At 38.4% G+C, this 19,545-nt stretch overlaps 1 protein-coding gene across 2 annotated transcripts in view; it reads right to left on the bottom strand.

The window, feature by feature from the left end:
• Positions 1–298: 298 nt before the first annotated feature.
• DHX35 (DEAH-box helicase 35) overlaps positions 299–19,545 on the bottom strand; it is a 44,071-nt gene continuing 24,824 nt past the window's right edge. For both annotated transcript variants that reach the window (XM_081322864.1, XM_081322865.1), the window contains 13 exons: positions 18,620–18,716; positions 16,886–17,044; positions 15,868–16,078; positions 14,798–14,922; positions 11,267–11,321; positions 8,980–9,075; positions 8,601–8,695; positions 8,170–8,247; positions 5,963–6,092; positions 5,470–5,551; positions 4,823–4,894; positions 3,531–3,669; positions 299–2,324 (listed from right to left, as the gene is read on the bottom strand). In XM_081322864.1, the coding sequence (XP_081178990.1) occupies positions 2,280–2,324; positions 3,531–3,669; positions 4,823–4,894; positions 5,470–5,551; positions 5,963–6,092; positions 8,170–8,247; positions 8,601–8,695; positions 8,980–9,075; positions 11,267–11,321; positions 14,798–14,922; positions 15,868–16,078; positions 16,886–17,044; positions 18,620–18,716 (1,384 nt within the window). In that variant the 3' untranslated portion in view covers positions 299–2,279. The remainder of the gene's footprint in view (positions 2,325–3,530; positions 3,670–4,822; positions 4,895–5,469; positions 5,552–5,962; positions 6,093–8,169; positions 8,248–8,600; positions 8,696–8,979; positions 9,076–11,266; positions 11,322–14,797; positions 14,923–15,867; positions 16,079–16,885; positions 17,045–18,619; positions 18,717–19,545) is intronic.

A 19,545-nucleotide genomic window follows, 5' to 3' on the forward strand; every position in this document is an offset into this window, starting at 1 on the left:
CTTCTGCTAATGATACTTAGTCCACCAAACTTCCTTCCCCCAAAGTCTTGCTATGCTGCCTCATCATGGTGGAGAATTTCTGGGACGGATAACAAGAAATATTGGGAATATATACGTGTATATATTTCCAGTAGGATCACCCAAGGTCTACTGTCACTTCAATGACTGTCACTTCATCCTATTTATTCTGCATGGCAGAAGGCAATGGTAAGCCACTCCTGCATTTTTGCCAAGAAGCCCACAGAGATAGAAAATACAAAATGATACTTCATTACCAAGAGGAACAACATTTCAAGAGTTATGGAAGACAGCTTTATTTTGCTTTTCTAAACTGTTTCAAGAAGACAAAGCAACATGAAAATTTACACACTTTGTATCCAGGACTTTACAAACTCTTTAAAGGAAGAGCTTTTTAGAGACTCATTTGGAGCATTAACACCATTCTTAATATCACATAGTGTGCAAACAAATGAAAAATAAGCCTATGGAACTCACAAACAGGAGAGGGAGAGAAACCATGAATCCATAGATTGGAATTAAATTTTGTTAAGTTGCACATACAGCACAAAGACATTGTATGGATCACACATCGATGGATCAAGCTTCTCTGCAGACTTGTGAAAAGCAGAATGGAAAGAGGAGTTTGACAAAGTGACTCAGGATGCACATCCATATTCTGTGTAAAAATAATGCCACAATTTATGTGTATTTTCAAAAGAATAAAAAAGAAGAGAACAAGTCATACAACCAACTTATGTTCTGGAAAGAAAGACAAATCCGTATCTCCAAAGTACATATATCTAAAATAAAGATTTCAAAATAAATATCAACATACTGAAGCAAAGAAGGAAATTACAAAAGAAAAACAGTCAATGCCCACTTTCAGCAGCGTACTCTAGACAAGCCATCCTTCCTCTCTGAGGAAAACAATCCCAGCACAACTGCAAAGTTCAGAATGTTTTATTTAAAAAAATGTATGTCAAAAGATATTTTTTTAAGATTCACTGAAAGTAATTTTTATCATTTGTTAGATTTCACTATAAACAACACTGTCAAATGGATCTCAAGTTAACTGTAAAATGGAAACAGTACTCCATTTCTTGGGGGGAATTTAATTTCTTGAATTTGTTCTAATTGGCTGTTTCCCTAATATCTTTCCCTCCCCCAAGCTACAGTCATTTCCCCAAAAGTTCTTATTTACTGTACAAGGAGCATGCAACAGAAACCTATGGAGGTAGAGCACTAGCAATTCTATAGTGCCCTGTGTCCTGTTCCAAGGAAACCTTATATTCAATTGAGCCTCAGTTGGGGAAAAAGAGAATATCTTTTGGATGTGGTCCTTCTGGCTCTCTTAAAGTTGGATTCTTTATCCTCATTGTTATAATCAGCAATATCTGAATTTCAGCAGACTGGCATTGGATATAAACCACATGCCAAGAACCACAGATTTTTGTTAACTATAATACCAAAACTTTGAGAATGTGCAAATATTGCCTCCAAGTTCCTTATTTCTTAATTTTGAAATGAAAGGAAACAACAAACAATAAGCCCACATTAAAGCCCTTTCTCACGGAGCTTCATTTAGTGACAATCTTGACATTACAGTTGTAAAGGAAGCTAATTGGAAAATCATGACCATTGTAAGAGAGAAAATGCAAGAAAGAACAAATGTAAAAACTGGTAAAAGATTAGAAATCTATTGCTTTACAAGAAAAAAGGCAGGGGAAAAAATCACAGCAGTTAGGCACAATCACAGTTTCAAGGTTTTCATTTCTACCCATTAAGGTACGTCGAGGCTTTGCTTGTGTTTCCAAATCTGCCTAATATTAGCAGGTAGTTCCAGGATGATCAAGTTTCTCACAGTGGTCTGAAGGATCCTGAGCATCTCTCTGAGGGCACTGTATCTGCCTCCTCCCTTTTCTGCTTCAAGAGTATAATGTATCCATGTATTGCAAATTTCCTTGAATTGCATCTCTCTCCTTTTGCACTGATAATTTTTCTACTTTATTTCAAAATGAGCATAATGCCCTGATGAACAGAAGTGGTCATCACAACTAGACTGCTGGATAAGATGTCCACAATACAAGCTCTATTTAAGTGTTACAATGTATTGGTCATGCATACATCCCTACAGAATCCTGGCAAGCAGGCATTTCAACATGAACAGTTGACATGAGGTCAGGTTGCTAATCAACTAATTGTTGGAAGGACAGTTGTACATTTTCAAATTGGCAACAATTTCAGCATCGCACATGTTGAATTCCAACAGCCAGAGAGAGTCAGTGGTCATCTACTTTAGCTCTTTTGGCTTTCAGGGAAAGATGCTGTAATGAAAAAAAGATAGTATCTTTCAAAATTTATAATCCCATCAATGGTCTAATGAACTAACTCTACATCAAGGAGTTAATCAAAACTGACAGCCTACTAGCATCAAATTGAACGTTGCTTTTGCAGCTCTTCTAAAACTCCACTTTGCCATTTGGCCAAAAGCATTAAAATGTACAACCATTTGCCAATATAGAAATACAGGTAGTCTTCAACTTATGACCACAATTGAGCCCAAAATTTCTGTTGCTAAGCGAGATGGTTGTTATATAACATTTGTCCCATTTTATGACTTTTCTTGCCACAGTTGTAAAGTGAATCACTGCAATTGTTAAGTTAGTAACATGATTGCTACGTGAATCTGGCTTTCTCACTGACTTTGCTTGTCAGAAGTCACAAAACGTGATCTCATGGTTCTGGGATACTGCAACGGTCATAAATATGAATCAGCTGCCAAGCATCTGAATTTGGATCATGTGACCATGGACGTGTTACAATGATTATAAGTCTTAAAAATGGTCACAAGTCAGTCATTAAACAAATTTTGGTAAGTCGAGGACTACCTGTAATTGCTGTTTTAAGGTTGTAAAAATGTTGGTGCCTGGTAATAAAAAATAAATAAAATGAGGAAAACACACCTTGTAAAGTTGCAGACTTTTGTAATTCCTTCATCAATAGAATTTATATTATAATGAAGCATTCCACTGTTAATCAGATGGAGTAATACAGTCATTCCAACTAGAGTTGCACACCGTACTCACTGCTCTCTTGATGTGACCGATGGTGGTATAGAATAATTCACAGAGCTAACTTTTTTCTCCTTTCTACTTGTCTTCTAAAGAAAATATATGCCTTGCTTGCTGATACTCAGCTGACATCATCTCTCTTTTACATTTAAAAATCTAAGTGATCAACCTATTCATATAACACCATTTTGTTATCAATGGTCCCTCTCTCTTCTAAAGATTTGCTAGTTCATACTGCTTGCTGAAATAAGACTCAATTGTAATTAATGGCATTTCAAGAATAACGCGGGCTTTCATTTTGTGTTGACTATTTTGAAACACAGCTGCTCCTTATTTAACAACTATCTCATTTAGCAACCAATTTAAACTTTGAAGTATATTATAATCTAACAAGCACTTTAAAAGTGAAATACAAAACACAAGAAAATATAATAAGAGCTGCCAATACAGCAGTGGTACCGTTTGGAGTCCATGCCGAGCCCGTACCGTTCCTTGCTGATAGAAATGAGGGGCCAGTTCCAATAACCAAGCAGATTTAATAGCTGTAACATCTCGCATGTAATACTTTGAAGTCTGTATAACTTCATTGTACACTACCCTAAAGATAAATGATAAAACAAAAATAAACAATATAGTGTATGAGACTTGACACCTGAGCTCATTAATGAGTTAATTACCGTATCTTACAATATTTTACCCTGAGCATAACTTCTTGGCATGACATGGCATGGCATAAGATTCACAGACACACTTTGGCCAGATTAGAATCTTAACTGCAGACAAGCATAAAGCCACATGAACAACAAACAGGTGAATTTTCATTACAATGCAAAGATTTTATGGATTTTTATATATTTTCATTTAAATTCAAGGCTTTTTCCTCCCACTCATTCATGCATCAAAGTCTGGTGGTTGTCTTACTACAATAAAGGCAAAGGTAAAGGTTCCCCCGCACATGCGTGCTAGTCGTTTCCGACTCTAGGGGCCGGTGCTCATCTCTGTTTGAAAGCCGAAGAGCCAGCGCTTGTCCGAGGACATGTGGCCGGCATGACTAGACACCAAAGGTGCAAGGAACGCTGTTACCTTCCCACCGTAGTGGTCCCTATTTTTCTACTTGCATTTTTACGTGCTTTCGAACTGCTAGGTTGGCAGAAGCTGGGACGAGTAACAGGCGCTCCCTTTGCTACGCGGCACTTGGGATTTGACCCGCCAAACTGCCAACCTTCTGATTGACAAGCTCAGCGTCCTAAACCACTGAGCCACCGCATCCCTCTTACTACAATAGGTTTCTCCAATTTAGGAAAGAGAATAACAGTTTGGAAATATTATAAACACAGAACTTCTACACATTCTTCCTTGCTCAGACAAAATATTAGCCAATTTCTTCATGAATCAAAGGACAGCTAGCAAGAGAATCAAGAAAAGTCCATCCTAACAAACTCTTCAGTAACCTAAACATTATAGACACACCAAATAATCAGCAAATATGATTAAATATAATGTATGCCTTCCATGAAGGCAAACTTCTAACATCTTCTAGCTTTCAATGCAAACAATTCCAAAAGCAATCACTATGAAGTCTGTAGTCAAAAATCAATGAGTAGTATCGGACAGCATTCACTCAAAATGAAATCATTCCATTTTGCATCTTGTAAATTAAAATATCTTCTAAATTACAATCTTTCAAATCTAATATTGGCTCTCCATAAATTACAATATCAAAATCATAGAAATAAAAAAACGTAACTTACCAACGAGGAGGCTTCTCTGCATACAGCACTGAAGTGGGATGGATATAAAGTTCATGATCATCGCGAATAGTCCTTCAAATAACATAATTTCAGAAATATATTTATCAAAGCAACATGTCAACGTTTATGTACAGTACCATACAAGCCATTATCAATTTCCTCAAATACTGGTATGATCAGCACATTACTAATCAGCAACATTTCAGCTTTCCCAGCCTTCTATTGAATATTTTGAAATTTCCTGTTCATTTTTCAAATGACGATTTTGTCAAGAAAAACATCAAATGAATTCACTATCAGGATGACCAGTTTGCCAAAATGGAGCAAGCATACTAGAGACCAATTATTCCAACTGATGCCTATCAAAAAGAATTTTATCAACTCAAATAATAATTTTCTATATCATGTAAGTATTATGATATTTTATCGAGTATAATCTTGAACAAACTTCTTCATTTCAATTGTGACTAGCCTATGCTTCATTGGCTAGCTAAATGAAAGCAGTAGTATTTCTATTGGTTTTGGAAGAATTTGCTAGAATGAATACTTTGTGCTTATATCTTTTTGTAACTGCTTACTTTTTAATCACTACACTCTGTGTTTTATAGTAACGATGCCAACCATATGCTAGGTAAAAATACATTTACCTGTAACACCCAGTAGAATGAAATCTGGCTGCATTAGCAAAAAATCCAGAAACAATACATCTTAGAACAGGGTCTGGATCACCTATAAGGAAGAGATGGATTTGTCATTTTACAGTGAGCAGGTATCAGAGATAGGTATCTTGGCATCCTCCAGATATTTTGACTTTCAAATCATAGCATCCAAGCATGGGATTACCGGAGCTGCCCCCCAAAATATACAGAGAGGCAAGGTTATCTTTTTCAATAGACCTGAAAGGCTCAAGTTAAAAAAGAAAAATAATAGCCAATAATTACAAATTAGTGGTGGAAGAAAAGAAGAGTAAGTTCTTCTCAAAAATACATATTCCTGACACAAATATGAGTTATAAGAGACAACACCTATAAATAAAGAAATGAGTACTATTACAGGCTAAACAAAACAGAAAAATTCCATTCTGCAGATCAAACATTAAAAGTACACAGGAAACACGTTGCTAAATTAGGCAGTTCATACCTTCACTAGATTTTTTTGGCACTTTGAACTTGACAAGAAGTTTTTTCAGCTGCTCCCTTACAACTGTGGCTCTTACAAGACCTTTATAATTCAGAAAGTGTTCCTGACACCACTGAGAACTTTTGTTGTGCTACAAATAAAAGGAAAAGATGAATCACACTAACAATATTTTTGTCAAAGTGTTAGTTAACACTTACTTCATATGCAATTTTATTTCCTTAATGTCATGAGAATGAGAATGAAGATATACACAAACCTCCCCACTCTACACTACAATCTCAAAACCTTATGATCTTTTTCCAAAATAAAAGCAGTGCAATTTGAAAAATAGGTTCTACTATTTTGCTAAATCAGATAATAAAAGGCTTTAAACCCACAATATCCTTTTTGTAAATCTCACAAACTGAAACGTATTATTACAGTTTATCTCAGGGGTGTCAAACTCAATTTCATTGAGGGCCGCATCAGCACTGCGGTTGCCCTCGGGGGCCAGGTGGGTGTGGCCTACTGGGTGGGTGTGGCTGGAATGTGTGTGGCCTACTGGGTGGGCATGGCCAGCTCTACATCGTTCGTTTCAAGGGTGCCTATGGGGGCCTGGGCAGGAGTGGGACAGATCTGAGGGTCTCTGGCAGAAGGAAATGGGACTGGGACAAGTGCCAAGGCATGGTCCACTGGAGGAGCCTCACTATTCCTCTCAGGCTATGCGGGGGGGCTGGATGGTGGCGCAGAGGTCAAATGCCCAGCCCCTCAAGCGCCCACGGCACTAAGCACAGCCCCACTTCCCCAAGGGAAGTGGGGCTGCAGTTACCTCCTCAAGGCTGCTGCTGTGCTTGCTCTCCTTAGCCAGGTTGCTCATGATGGGTACGAGGCCAAAGTCAAGAGGGAGGCCCACTCCCTCTCCATGTGAGGAGACCTGGCTTTGTATCCAAAGCTTCCTTAGCAATAGGATGGGAGACACCCCCCCCCCGGATAAGCCAGGGGGAAGGTGCAAGGGGATGGTGAAAGGGCATTAGGGCAGGACTAAGGCAGGACTTCCCTCAGACCCTCTCTCCTTCCTTCCTTCCTTCCTAGAACAGAGTGATGGGAAAATATTTGAGATGAGGGAGGGAATACAACAGGCAAGAAACGCAGCTGGGGAAGTGTTATCCTTCGTGAGGAATGAAGAAATGCACCATCGCCTGGAAGTGGCCAGCACATGGCCCTTGCCTACTTCACATATTCAGCTTGGTGGACTCTGGGGAAGGGGATGCCATGAGCAGCGTGAGAGTTGATGTTATCTGGGCAATGCTGCCCAGCCCCAGTCTACCTGGTTTTGGCAGGCAGCGGGGTGCTCTCCTCACAGTGCCGAGAGGCTGAGCCGGGTGGCATGAATCTGAAGAGAAGCGCAACGCTGCCCAGCCTCTAGCCTGCCCGAAGTAGACAGGGCCATGTGCTGGCCACTTCCAGGCGATTGTGCATTTCTTCATTCCTCACAAAGGATGATACCTCCCCAGGGTGTACCCAGGGGGCAGTGCTAACACAGCAGAGGCCGGTCCCTCGCTGTTTCCAGATGGCCTTGTAGAGCTAAGCCTAAATGTATTTCAGCATAGATGACCACCATGAAATTGTACACTAGCTCCTGGCCAGCCTGGGCTGGGGCCAAGGTAGCGGGGGCCGTTCCCTCACAGTTTCCAGGGTGGCTTCGCGGGCCACAAGAAACCACTTCGCGGGCCTCATCCGGCCCCCGGGCCTTGTGTTTGACATGTCTGGTTTATCTGCATCTTAAATCTTAATTTCTACTGAGAAAGCTATTGCACATGGCAGAATTCTGCAATAAAGACATTAACACTGACAAACAGACATAATTGAAAGATAAGTACAGTAAATATGCTCCAAGTTACACAACACAAATAAAGAGTAAGAATCTCAGCTTTAATTTTAAATATTACATGTTCCTATCTCTTGCTGTAAAAGAGATGATTGTTAAAGAAGTATGTCTACTAAACACACAACATGCTGTTAAATCTCTAAAATCACAATACTTTGGGGTTTTCAGTTATCTGTGCTGAGCTTCTTGCCTTCATTACAACTAAAATGGACTTTATAAACTTTAGAAAACTCATCCAATATTAATTATTGCAAATGATATTTTGGTATATATTGACATCAGTTGTAATCATGGCTGGAAAAGCCCAAAGATCATTTTGTATATTAGTTTAGCTGCTTACTTTTATAAAAGCTTCATAGACATTAAGCATCGTGAGATGGTCACCCTCCTCAACAGCAAATTTTCTATGTTCTCTAATCTGAAAAGGAAAAATCTTTTATATAGCAAGCAACAGGAGCAGGAATAATTTTCTGCTAATTTTCAAGAACAGTACAATCCTAATAGGTTAAATCTGCACTTAAAAGTTTCAACTAACCCATGAACGCAATAGTCTTTTGTTCAAACAGTATTTCAATAGGTATAAGTACTCAGAAGTAAAAGCATATCAAAAACTACATCATTAAAACACAAGTCACACGTAATGTTTTTCATTAGATAGTTAATAAGGAGGCACAAAATATGAATGAAAACAAGGTAGTGAAGTGTACAAGTCAATGCAAACAGTCTAGAAGTGTTTCAGAGTTATGTCAGTGGGTGTAGACCAGCACTTACAGCTTGAACTTTTTTGTTTGGAGGAACTGTGAAGATATTTTGGATTTGCATCATGGATGCAATGCTCAGAATCTCTTGGGAGCAACCAAAATTTCCTGCAAAATGATTTAAGGAAAAATGGGGTGAGGAAAAGAAAATTCATTGTCATGGAGCAATGCTTCATTTGTTACATCTTTCCAATTAAAACAGCTATAACAGAATTATATCTGCTATACTGCTTTCTCCCTACGCCCAGCTCACTTTCATAACCCAGATGTCTATCATGCATCTACATCTAATAATACAGCAAATTATTTATTTTTAATGATAAATGCACATTAAACATTTTAATTACAAATTAAGAGGAATTAACAGTACAATTTATAATAGAATGTATTACCTGATTCTAGGAGCATCTTTGCAAACATGGGATTTAAAGGGAACTCTGCTATTCTAATTCCCAGAGGTTCGGTGAGACGACAATATTTATCCAGTCCTGCAGGAGAAAAAAATCAATGATACAGAATGTAAATACTGGTAATTCAGGATACCTTAAATGTAAAATGTTAAGAGTACAGAAAGACATTATTGGCTGCATTATTTTCCAGAGCTAAAACCATATTCCTGGAAACTTTGCATTATATGAGTTGCTATATATTTAGCCTACCATTCGTATAATAAAAATGTAATCAGTTATGAAGGTTGAAATCTGCATATCTTTTTTTACAGAGAAATACAGTATCTCCTATTATTTTTATAGTCTGATATCTTAAAAGAATTTCTTAACAATAACCTTGTTGTATAAAATGTACTGCATCTTTATAATTATATTTTTTTATTGAAAAGTTTTACAAAGTTTAAGAAACATATAAATTGAACCCCCCTCCCCATCACCCCTCCCCACTTCCCTCGCCCCCCCCCCCTGACTTCCCAAAGCAGAATACAGGGTATTATGTATAACAATCTTATACAAACATATGCTAAATATGTTAAAACATTAACAAACCTTCCACTCTTTAACTCCCTTATAACAAAACTATAATAACTATAATAACACATCTTTTTAATTGCTAGAGATTATTCATAAACTATTTGAAACTTTTCAGACCTGATCTAAAGATAGAAGCACATATACAGAATATATAAATATTACCACTATAAGTTCAAAATCCATATGAAAAATGCAATGACAACCAGAGGATTCTTCTAAAGTGCATTAAGTTATTAGTAAACAAATTTTGCAGCTTACTAAGGATTTCGTCAATCTTTCTAAATACTATAAACTACCTTAGGGAACACCTGCTGCCGGCATCAACTTCCCTCCGCCCTGTGCGTTCCCACAGAGAGGGCCTCCTCAGGGTGCCACCGGTCAGAGAATGTAGATTGGTGGCCCCCAGGGGGAGATCTTTCTCTGTGGGCGCCCCAGAATTATGGAACCAGCTACCAGTTGAGCTCCGGACGGCGCCCGATCTCCGCTCCTTCCGCCGCGACCTAAAAACATACTTGTTCGAACAAGCCGGCCTGGCCTGAGGGGGGATTGGGGGGGTTATTATTATTTTATTGGGGTTATTTATTATGTATTAATTGTTCTTTTAACGGGCATATATTTAATTACTTTTAACTTTTGTAATTTTGTATTTTACTCTTGCCCTGTACACCGCCCTGAGTCCTTCGGGAGAAGGGCGGTATAGAAATATTAATAAATTAAATTAAATTATTCATTGGAAACATGTTTTTTTCTGTGCATAACTAAGCCTTTATGGAAGTACCTATTTTCAAAGCCAACGAATGAGAGCCCACTCACAGCAGAGTTCAGATGCCATCACAAAAACAGAAAGCTAAGAATATAAAAGGCTCAATAAGATTGTAGTATCAGATCCAAAAACATAAATGCAGCACTGATAATCCAGCAAACAGCAGCCCTTTGAGCCAACTGAGCTGAATGAATGGGTGTTGCAATTGCTAAGGAAGAATAGGTTTAATTTCTGTAAGGAAGTTCCATTTCTTCTTTTACAATACCTATTTTACTACTCATATAGTTTATGTAAAGCAGTGTTTCTCAATCTCAACAACTTTAAGATGGGTGGACTTCAACTCCCAGAATTTCCCAACCTGCATACTGGGGAATTCTGGGAGTTAGTCTATTCATCTTAAAGTTGCTGAAATTGAAAAATATTGAAATAAAGTAATTTAAATTCTCAGAATCTGTTACCAAGGTATATTTTACTTCAATTTATTCCAGGCAAGGGTTCTGTTTTTTAGCCATCTTTCATTTTAGTACCCTGAACCTACTTAACAATCAGTACATAAATATCTAAAAATGAGATTAATTGTCCAAAATGTATTACTCCTATAAATGATGGGTAGCATTCATTTGCAAAAAAATGTACAAGAAGCTCTGCAATGCATATTATACTAACTAAAAGCCATAAATATTCAATCTCAACATTTGGTCTGGAAAAAAAAGAACAATTTACAGATCTTAAAAAAAAATTGGCACACATTTGACACAGAACAAGTAAATCTTCAGAGTGTTCTGCATCAAAGGCAAAAATGTTTTTGTTCTTATAACTCTGGTACATTAAAAGCAATTGGTTAACTGATAAATAATACATAGGTGTAAAGGCAATAATGTGCATATCTTTCACCTACTCTAAAATTAAAAACAAACAAAGACACCATCTTACCTCCTAAGGCATACAACAGCTCCAGAGCTTGCACCATTGATTGAGCTGGCGGAGGCTAGAGAAAAAAACAGTAATATAATTTGCTCTATTTGTTATAGAAAGATATTTTCAATTTAGAAACCTGACTTTCTATGAATTTGAGAAAGAATCAGTAGTCTCTTATTTTAATCTACTTGGCTTCAAAAAGATTGACACAGATTAAAGAAGAGTTCAATTTGTGATTTATAAAACAATATTTGGGGGAAAAGCCATGTCTTGGATCTGTGCTGGGAAGCTATTTTAAAGAGCTAATTCAGCCATTGTGAAGTCCTTCTTCCAACTTCCCATCAAATAACACCATTTAAGAGAGGGGAGCATGCTCACCCTATATAACCTAGTAAGACATGCTTCAGGAAGAATTATCTTCCTGATATCTTCAGAAAGAATTGGTCCCCAAAATAACCTGTCCCTGTGCTATATAGGGCTTTAAAAGTGATTCAGAACCTTGAATTGGACCTGGATAGCAATTGGGAGCCAATGAAACTGACACAGCATTGATGTAACTTGGGTGAACTGTGGGGCACCCAAAACTGTGTGTGCCACTGCATTCTGGGTCAGTTGCAACTTCTGGATGGTCTTTAATGGCAGCCCCACATAGAGCATTGGAGCAATCCAAACAGGAAGTGATTAAGGCATGAGTGATTATGAACAAGGCCTCCCAATCCAGGAATGGCCTATTAGTGTACAAAATAAATTTATGCAAAGGCCGTCCTGACCACGGCTGCCACTTTCCACAGGAGTCAGGCATCCAGGAAGATACCTACACTAGATGACTTTATGAAATAAGTGAAACTATCACCAACCACTGATGCCATTTGTTCACTCAAACCTCTTTAATATCTAGAGAACCCAGCTGAAGCTTTGATAGCATTCAGATAAGCAAACATTTATAAAATCTGAAGAGAAAATTTTTTTCATAGAATTCAAAATGTGTGTCTACTTACCTTCACATAATTTTAAATCCTGTTTAATTCAACCCACCTTGTAACCATGCAGTTTCTCTATTTGTAGAGCACTGCACCAAACACAAAAGAACTGGACATAGCTATGCTGGAGGCAAGGTTTTTGTGCAAACCTTACCGTAGTTATATTTGTACATGTAGTCTGAAGCAAAGTAATATTAAACTAATATATGAAAAGCGGGAAATGAAAACAGCTTTTGGGATCTACGCTGTTTTTGATTCATGCAATAACACACTGCAAAGTAAGTTGAGTGGCTGATCCAAAGGCCCTCAGTGAGCTTGACTGTGGGTCTTTATGGCCCAAGTCTGACATCCTTATCACTTTACATCACTCGTTTTCATACTGTGCTATAGTTAGGGTTTACCATAACCCTTAGAGATACAGGTAGTCCTCGACTTACAACAGTTCTCTTAGTGACCATTCAAAATTACAACGGCAATAAAAAAGTGACTTATGACCATTTTTCACATTTATGACCATTGCAGCATCCCCATGGTCATGTGATTTACATTTATTCATTTTTTTTTTATTTTATTAAATTTCTATACCGCCCTTCTCCCGAAGGACTCAGGGCGGTGTACAGGGCAATAAAATGCAACATACAAAAGTTAAAAGAAAATTAAATTAATTAGCCCTAACAATAGTTAAAATAAACCCAAACCCTTAGTCCAGGCCGGTCTTTTCAAACAACCAAGTCTTCAGGTCACAGCGGAAAGAGCGAAGGTCGGGAGCCGTCTGGAGCTCAACAGGCAGTTGATTCCAAAGGGCTGGCGCGCCCACAGAGAATGCTCTCCCCCTGGGGGCCACCAGCCGGCAATCCCTGACCGATGGCACCCTGAGGAGGCCTTCTCTGTGGGAGCGCACAGGACGAAGGGAAGTTGACGCCGGCAGCAGGAGCTCCCGTAGGTAATCCGGACCCATGCCATTTAGGGCTTTATAGGTCATCACCAGGACCATGAATCTCACCCGGAGGGCAACTGGAAGCCAATGCAGCTCGCAGAGGAGAGGTGTTACATGGGAGTATCAGGAAACCCCCATCACAACTCGCGCGGCCGCATTCTGCACCAGTTGAAGACTCTGAGTGGTCCTCAAGGGCAGCCCCATGTAGAGAGCATTGCAGTAGTCTATCTGAGAGGTCACGAGCGCATGAGTGACTGTATGCAGGGCATCCCAGTCCAGATAGGGCCACAACTGGCGCACCAGGCGAACCTGGGCAAAAGCCCCCCTGGCCACAGCTCCTACATGGTCTTCCAAACTGAGCTGTGACTCAAGGAGGACACCCAAGTTGCGAGCCCTATCTACGGGGGGTAACACCTCACCCCCCATAGTTAAAGATGGAATAAACTGAATTTCCCAAGATGCCGGTACGTACGGCCACTCAGTCTTGTCAGGATTAAGCTGAAGCCTGTTCCTCCCCATCCATGCTTGACAACTTACATTCATTATGGTTGCAGTGTCCCAAGGTCATGTGATCACCTTCTGCGATCTTCTGACAAGCAAAGTCAATGTGGAAACAAGATTCACTTCACAACCGTGTTACTAATGTAGCAATTGCAGTGATTCACTTAACAAATGTGGCAAGAAAAGAAGACCATATAGGAGCCGTGACCAGGGGGGCTTTTGCCCAGATTCGCCTGGTGCGCCAGTTGCGACCCTATCTGGACCGAGATGCCCTACGCACAGTCACTCACGCGCTCGTGACCTCCCGTTTAGACTACTACAACGCTCTCTACATGGGGCTGCCCTTGAGGACCACTCGGAGGCATCAGCTGGTGCAGAATGCGGCCGGGCGAGTTGTGATGGGGGTTTCCTGATACTCCCATGTAACACCTCTACTCCGCGAGCTGCATTGGCTCCCAGTTGCCCTCCGGGTGAGATTCAAGGTGCTGGTGATGACCTATAAAGCCCTAAATGGCTTGGGTCCGGGATATCTGAGGGAACACCTGCTCTGAGGGAACATCAAGCTCCCTTCGTCCAGTGCGCTCCCACAGGGAGGGTCTTCTCAGGGTACCACCGGTAAGAGATTGCCGGCGGGTAACACCCAGGGATAGGGCCTTCTCAGTGGGTGCGCCTGCCCTTTTGAACCAGCTGCCAGTGGAGCTTAGGACTGCCCCCGACCTCCATTCATTCCGCCGGGACCTGAAGACCTGGCTCTTTGAGCTCTCTGGCCCAGGCTGAGAATTTTAATTTTAATTTTAACTGGGGTTTTATTTGTTCAGGGACGGATATAATTTTTTTAACTGTTTTTAATTTTTGTATTTTTTGTTTTAATCACCCTGTAAACCGCCCTGAGTCCTTCGGGAAAGGGCGGTATATAAATATAATAAAATAAATAAATAAATAAATAAATAAATAAAAGTCATAAAATGGGGCAAAACTCACTTAACAAATTTCTCACTGAGCAATATAAATTTTGGGCTCAATTGTGGTCATAAGTTAAGGACTACCTATATTATAAAAGGATAGCAGATCCTGTTTCTCATGATAATATGATAAATATGAAATATTAAATAAGGTTCTTTTACTTACTGAGAGGAAGGGAAACCTAAGTACATTGTCAATTCCTAATGCTTTAAGCTGCAATATAACTGGTGCCAGGTTACTGCGCTGCATTTCAGGAATGGTGGACTGTGGCAACTTCTCAAAGTCTTCCTCTATGGAGAAAGTAAAGTTCTTTGTGATTAAGTTTTAAACATGAATCCTGTCCCATTATAAGATTCCACAACTCAATAATACATATTAAGTTCAAGTGTTCCAACTGAAAACAAAGCTGTGCAAATCTTTTAAAACTGGTGCTTTAGAATGCACAGAAACACATACAAAGCAGCTCTTTTTGAATCATTAAAGCATCTACATATTTTTTCGTACTTGTGCACTGCTATCTCCACATACTGAATGCAGGCAAAATCTTCATCTGTAATATAATTTTACAGAGCCGGAAGAATATGGTAAGAAATTATTCGGGGGGGGGGGGTGTTTGCTGGTCTTCAAGTCAATGTTAATTCCTGGTGTCTGCCTGAAGAAGTTCCTGCAGGTTTGGTTTTTTTTACAAGAAATGGTTTGCCACTGCCTAGGGCTGAGAGTGAGTGACTGGTTCAGGGTCAAACAACTGACTTTGTGCCTAAGGCAGGACTAGAACTCGGATCCTCCAGTTTCTTGCCTGATGTCTTAACTACTGCACCAAATTGGCTCTCAAGGAAGATTTATCTGGCTACAAAGAAATGTTTCCCTGGAGCATTCCATAGTACAAACTCTTGTGCAGCATTATGAAGATATGAAGGATTTCAAAAGAAGGAAATTACAGGAAAATCTGCTTCCATAACATACTGAGGAACATAGTAAGGAAGAGAGATTAAAAATTAACCATAAAATTCTATTTTGGGGTGGGAAGGTGGATTATCAACAAAATTCCCTCTTACAGAATTGTGAAATATTTTTTAACCATCTGCATAAGGAACAGTTTATTAAGTTTATTCTTTACTTATAAAATCTTCTCACAGACAATGAAGCTGAATTTATTATTATAATTCTAAGTTACAGGGCTCAATTGTGAAACTATTGACAATAGAGTAAAAACTCCACTAATAAGCGCTCGCCACCTGTGTAAAGTCTGTAACATTTTCCTGAGCGATTCCGACCAGCACGACCAGCTCTCTGATTAGCCGAGGCCTTCGAGATTGGGACAACCACAAGACATTCAATGGCTGTTTTGGGATTATATGCACGAAGCTTCACAAAGCCACAGTCAACGACAAATGAAATGCCATTGATTGTGACAGAGGTTTCTGCAATGTTAGTAGCCACTATCACCTGAAAGGACCAAAATAAAAATTAGTCCCCACCTCATAAACTAGGTAAGCTTGAGAAAATAACAACTGTGGCTTTTTTAGAAGATTGCTTTAAAATCCACAATATCATTAACACAACTAGAAATGTAAGAAATTAAGGTATGTAACAGCAATATCCATTTCAAGATACTGAAAACTTTTCAGTAAAGCATTATTTTGTACATTAAATCTGTACAAACTGCAGATTACTAATGGATTTTTAAAGACAGAATAAATAGTCTAGCAGTTAGATGGAAAGCTACACTTCTACTTTCCTTCTTAAAAAATAAAATTAAGAACAAATGTTCTTTCATCTGACATTGAACAGGAAAGTTCATAATTAAGTAGGTTAAAATGGGGGGGGGAGTAAGGAAAAGGGACTGATGCAGATGAAGTGGTCATATTCTTAACAATATGCCACTGTAGCCAATCTGTCTGGTTTGCATTCAGCATTTGTAACAGCCAAATTATGGTCTGGAATGTCCTAGATGATGATACATTTTTGAACATGATATAAAGTATAATAATCTCTATATTTTTCAACGGTAATATTACATAAAGCATCTCTATGCATATCCTATCCTAATAAATTAACTATGAAAAGATAGGTTCTACACACAAATACGCACACAGCAACCTTACCCAGCTTGGCACCTTCCAATGTACTGATACTGGAATGTTCTATAATTTCTGTCCAGAATGCTTATACTGGAAATACTGGGAGGTGCAGCCTCAATACAAGCAAAAGGCTTGGCAAAGCTATTTAGGAACAATAAGTACATTACTTTACCTTTCTCACATTATGAGGCATCCTTTCAAAAATTTTCATCTGCTCAGTAGCAGGCAATCCAGCATACATAGGAAGAACACGCAGGTGCTTCTTCATGCCTGTGCGAGCGATGATTCGAGCTTGTTCTATCAACATAGAAACAACTGTTTCTACTTCTTCCTAGAAAAGCAGTTGAGTGATTGACAGATTAAATTATATTTATTGTACCTTCAAGAGCATATCATGGGGCTGAAATATTCTTAAAGGAGACATCTAATAGCTTCTCATAAAAATTTTTTTCCCTGTTCATGATCTTAAAAAGGCCAGTTAATTGTGTTAATAGGATGCCAAACATCAAAGTGATTTTCTTCCAATATGCCACAATACTTTGTAGTCCAATAGTACAGAGAACAGAATGGGAACATTCATACTAGAGCCTTGTTACAATTATCTGGCTGTTTTTAGATGACTTCATACAAAACAGATAAACAGAAAAGGAAGTATAAATTAAGGCCACACTTGGAATACTGCATCCAGTTTTGGTCACCACAATGTAAAAAAGATGTTGAGACTTTAGAAAGAGTGCAGAGAACAGCAACAAAGATGATTAGGGGACTGGAGGCTAAAACATATAAGGAACGGTTGCTGGAATTGGGTATGTCTAGTTTAATGAAGAGAAAGACTAGGGGTAACATGATTAGCAGTGTTTCTTTTCATTTTTAGTTTAAATATAATTTTCCTGCAGTTTAATGGAAAGTATAGCAAGCAATCATAAAATATTCATGCACAAACCATTCTGTGCATAAAACAGCTGGTACTGAATTGGCACACATATTTCTTGTGCTTTGTTCCACACACATTTAAATAGGGTTGCTTTTGTTCCAGGAAGAAATGTTGAGGGAGAGTTTGGGAAACTGCTAAAGACATTGGCAAATAAGATTATATGAAAAGAAAAAGACTACAGAGGGCAGACTCGTGCGAGATACCAAGAAGTAAAAAGAATGAACAACACACATCAGCCTTACCCAATTCAATCTGTTTCATCTAAACCGGTGTCCCTCAACTTTATCAACTTTAAAAAGTGTGGACTTCAACTGGCTGGGGAATTCTAGAACTTGAAACACATGCCTCTTAAAGTTGCTGAGGTTGAGATACACTTATCCAAACCAGAACAGCTAAAATTTTCTACATATGTTTCCGCTGACTGATGGCCATTTCAAAACAGTTTGGCAAAATCTTTGAAAATGCCTTGCTTTATTCCAGGTTCAGAACTAAACTGGTTTCCTGTATCATGCACATCTCCATATTATCTGATACCCACTGGAAGCCAAAGGGAAGTTCTGGAGAACTGAAACTTAATTTATTGCACCCTAGGCAGGGAAGAAATATTCATAGATTACTCACTCTTCTAAATTATTATTCTAAAATAGGCAAATAAAAGAAAATGCCTAAATATTTACATTTGATATTTGCACTACCTCAAGTGTGTATGTGCCTCTCATGTGCATACACACATACATACACTTTCCTTGTCTCATATCCTCCTGATATAACCACAAATCACAACATTCCAGGCCAATAGAGTCCAATACTATAATTCACTAGCCTCCTCTCAGAATCACTAGATTCTGGCAATCTTAATATAACCAATATTTTAAGCTAGATGTGATCAGCAATTTTGCATGAAATAAAGTCAACATGTTATCTTATATCAAACCAATACTTTCAAGAAGGCAAAGTTTATTTTGCATCTACCTGGCCAGTTAAAAATGCCAGTATATCTCCATCACCTTCTGAATTATGAATTTTCATGACCGTTTCCACAGTTGACTTCACATAATCTGGAACAGGACTGTTAGGGGAAAGGGAAAAAAAAACATAATAAATTTCTCAATAAAGGGAAATACAATTTCTACTTATCACCAGGATTAAAGGAAATACAAATAGATTTGATCCTTTGAGCAGGATCAAAAAATTAACTCTAACTATTCTTTTCAGTTTTCTTCATAAAACATTTAATACTACTAAACATTCTATAATTCAATTTATATGCACATGCTTAAAATGTTATTTCACACTGGTGGGGAAAAACAGTTCAACAAAAAGTAAATATCCTTTAGCATATTATTACAAATCTAATCTTTAAACAATGCAAAATCAATATACGCTCAAATACAGCATATGTGAGTAATCTATATCGAGTTTCAAAATCTGGTTCTAATGGCCTTCAGTAACTATTAGTCCACAAGCCACTTTTATACTTTCAACAAGAAAGCAGGATTTAAAACTGCTGTTATCTTACGTAGGGAATCTTACCCAACCATACCTCTGTATCATAGAATTGGAATGGGCAGGATCACACAAGGAAATATTTTAAAAATATTTGAAATAGAATGTGGTGGAAAATCTAGATTCCAGTGCCTAATATGTGTCATTCCACATAGCATTCAAAGTAAAAAAGAACTCACTAAATTACAGTATATTTGTATATGCATATCAATTTACAAAGCTAATGAAATAAGCACTAACCAACAGAATGTATTACCTCAAACAGAAATAATACATTTGCTTCAAGAAGGCTACAGAATATGTTTTATCTATGATAGATTAATATGGCTACTCTTCCAGAACTTTTTATCACAGTTAACTTGAACACTTCTCACTTTAGTCAGTTGTAAAAG

This window comes from Vipera berus (assembly GCF_964194415.1).
Source record: "Vipera berus genome assembly, chromosome: 3".
NCBI classification, from domain to species: Eukaryota; Metazoa; Chordata; class Lepidosauria; order Squamata; family Viperidae; genus Vipera; species Vipera berus.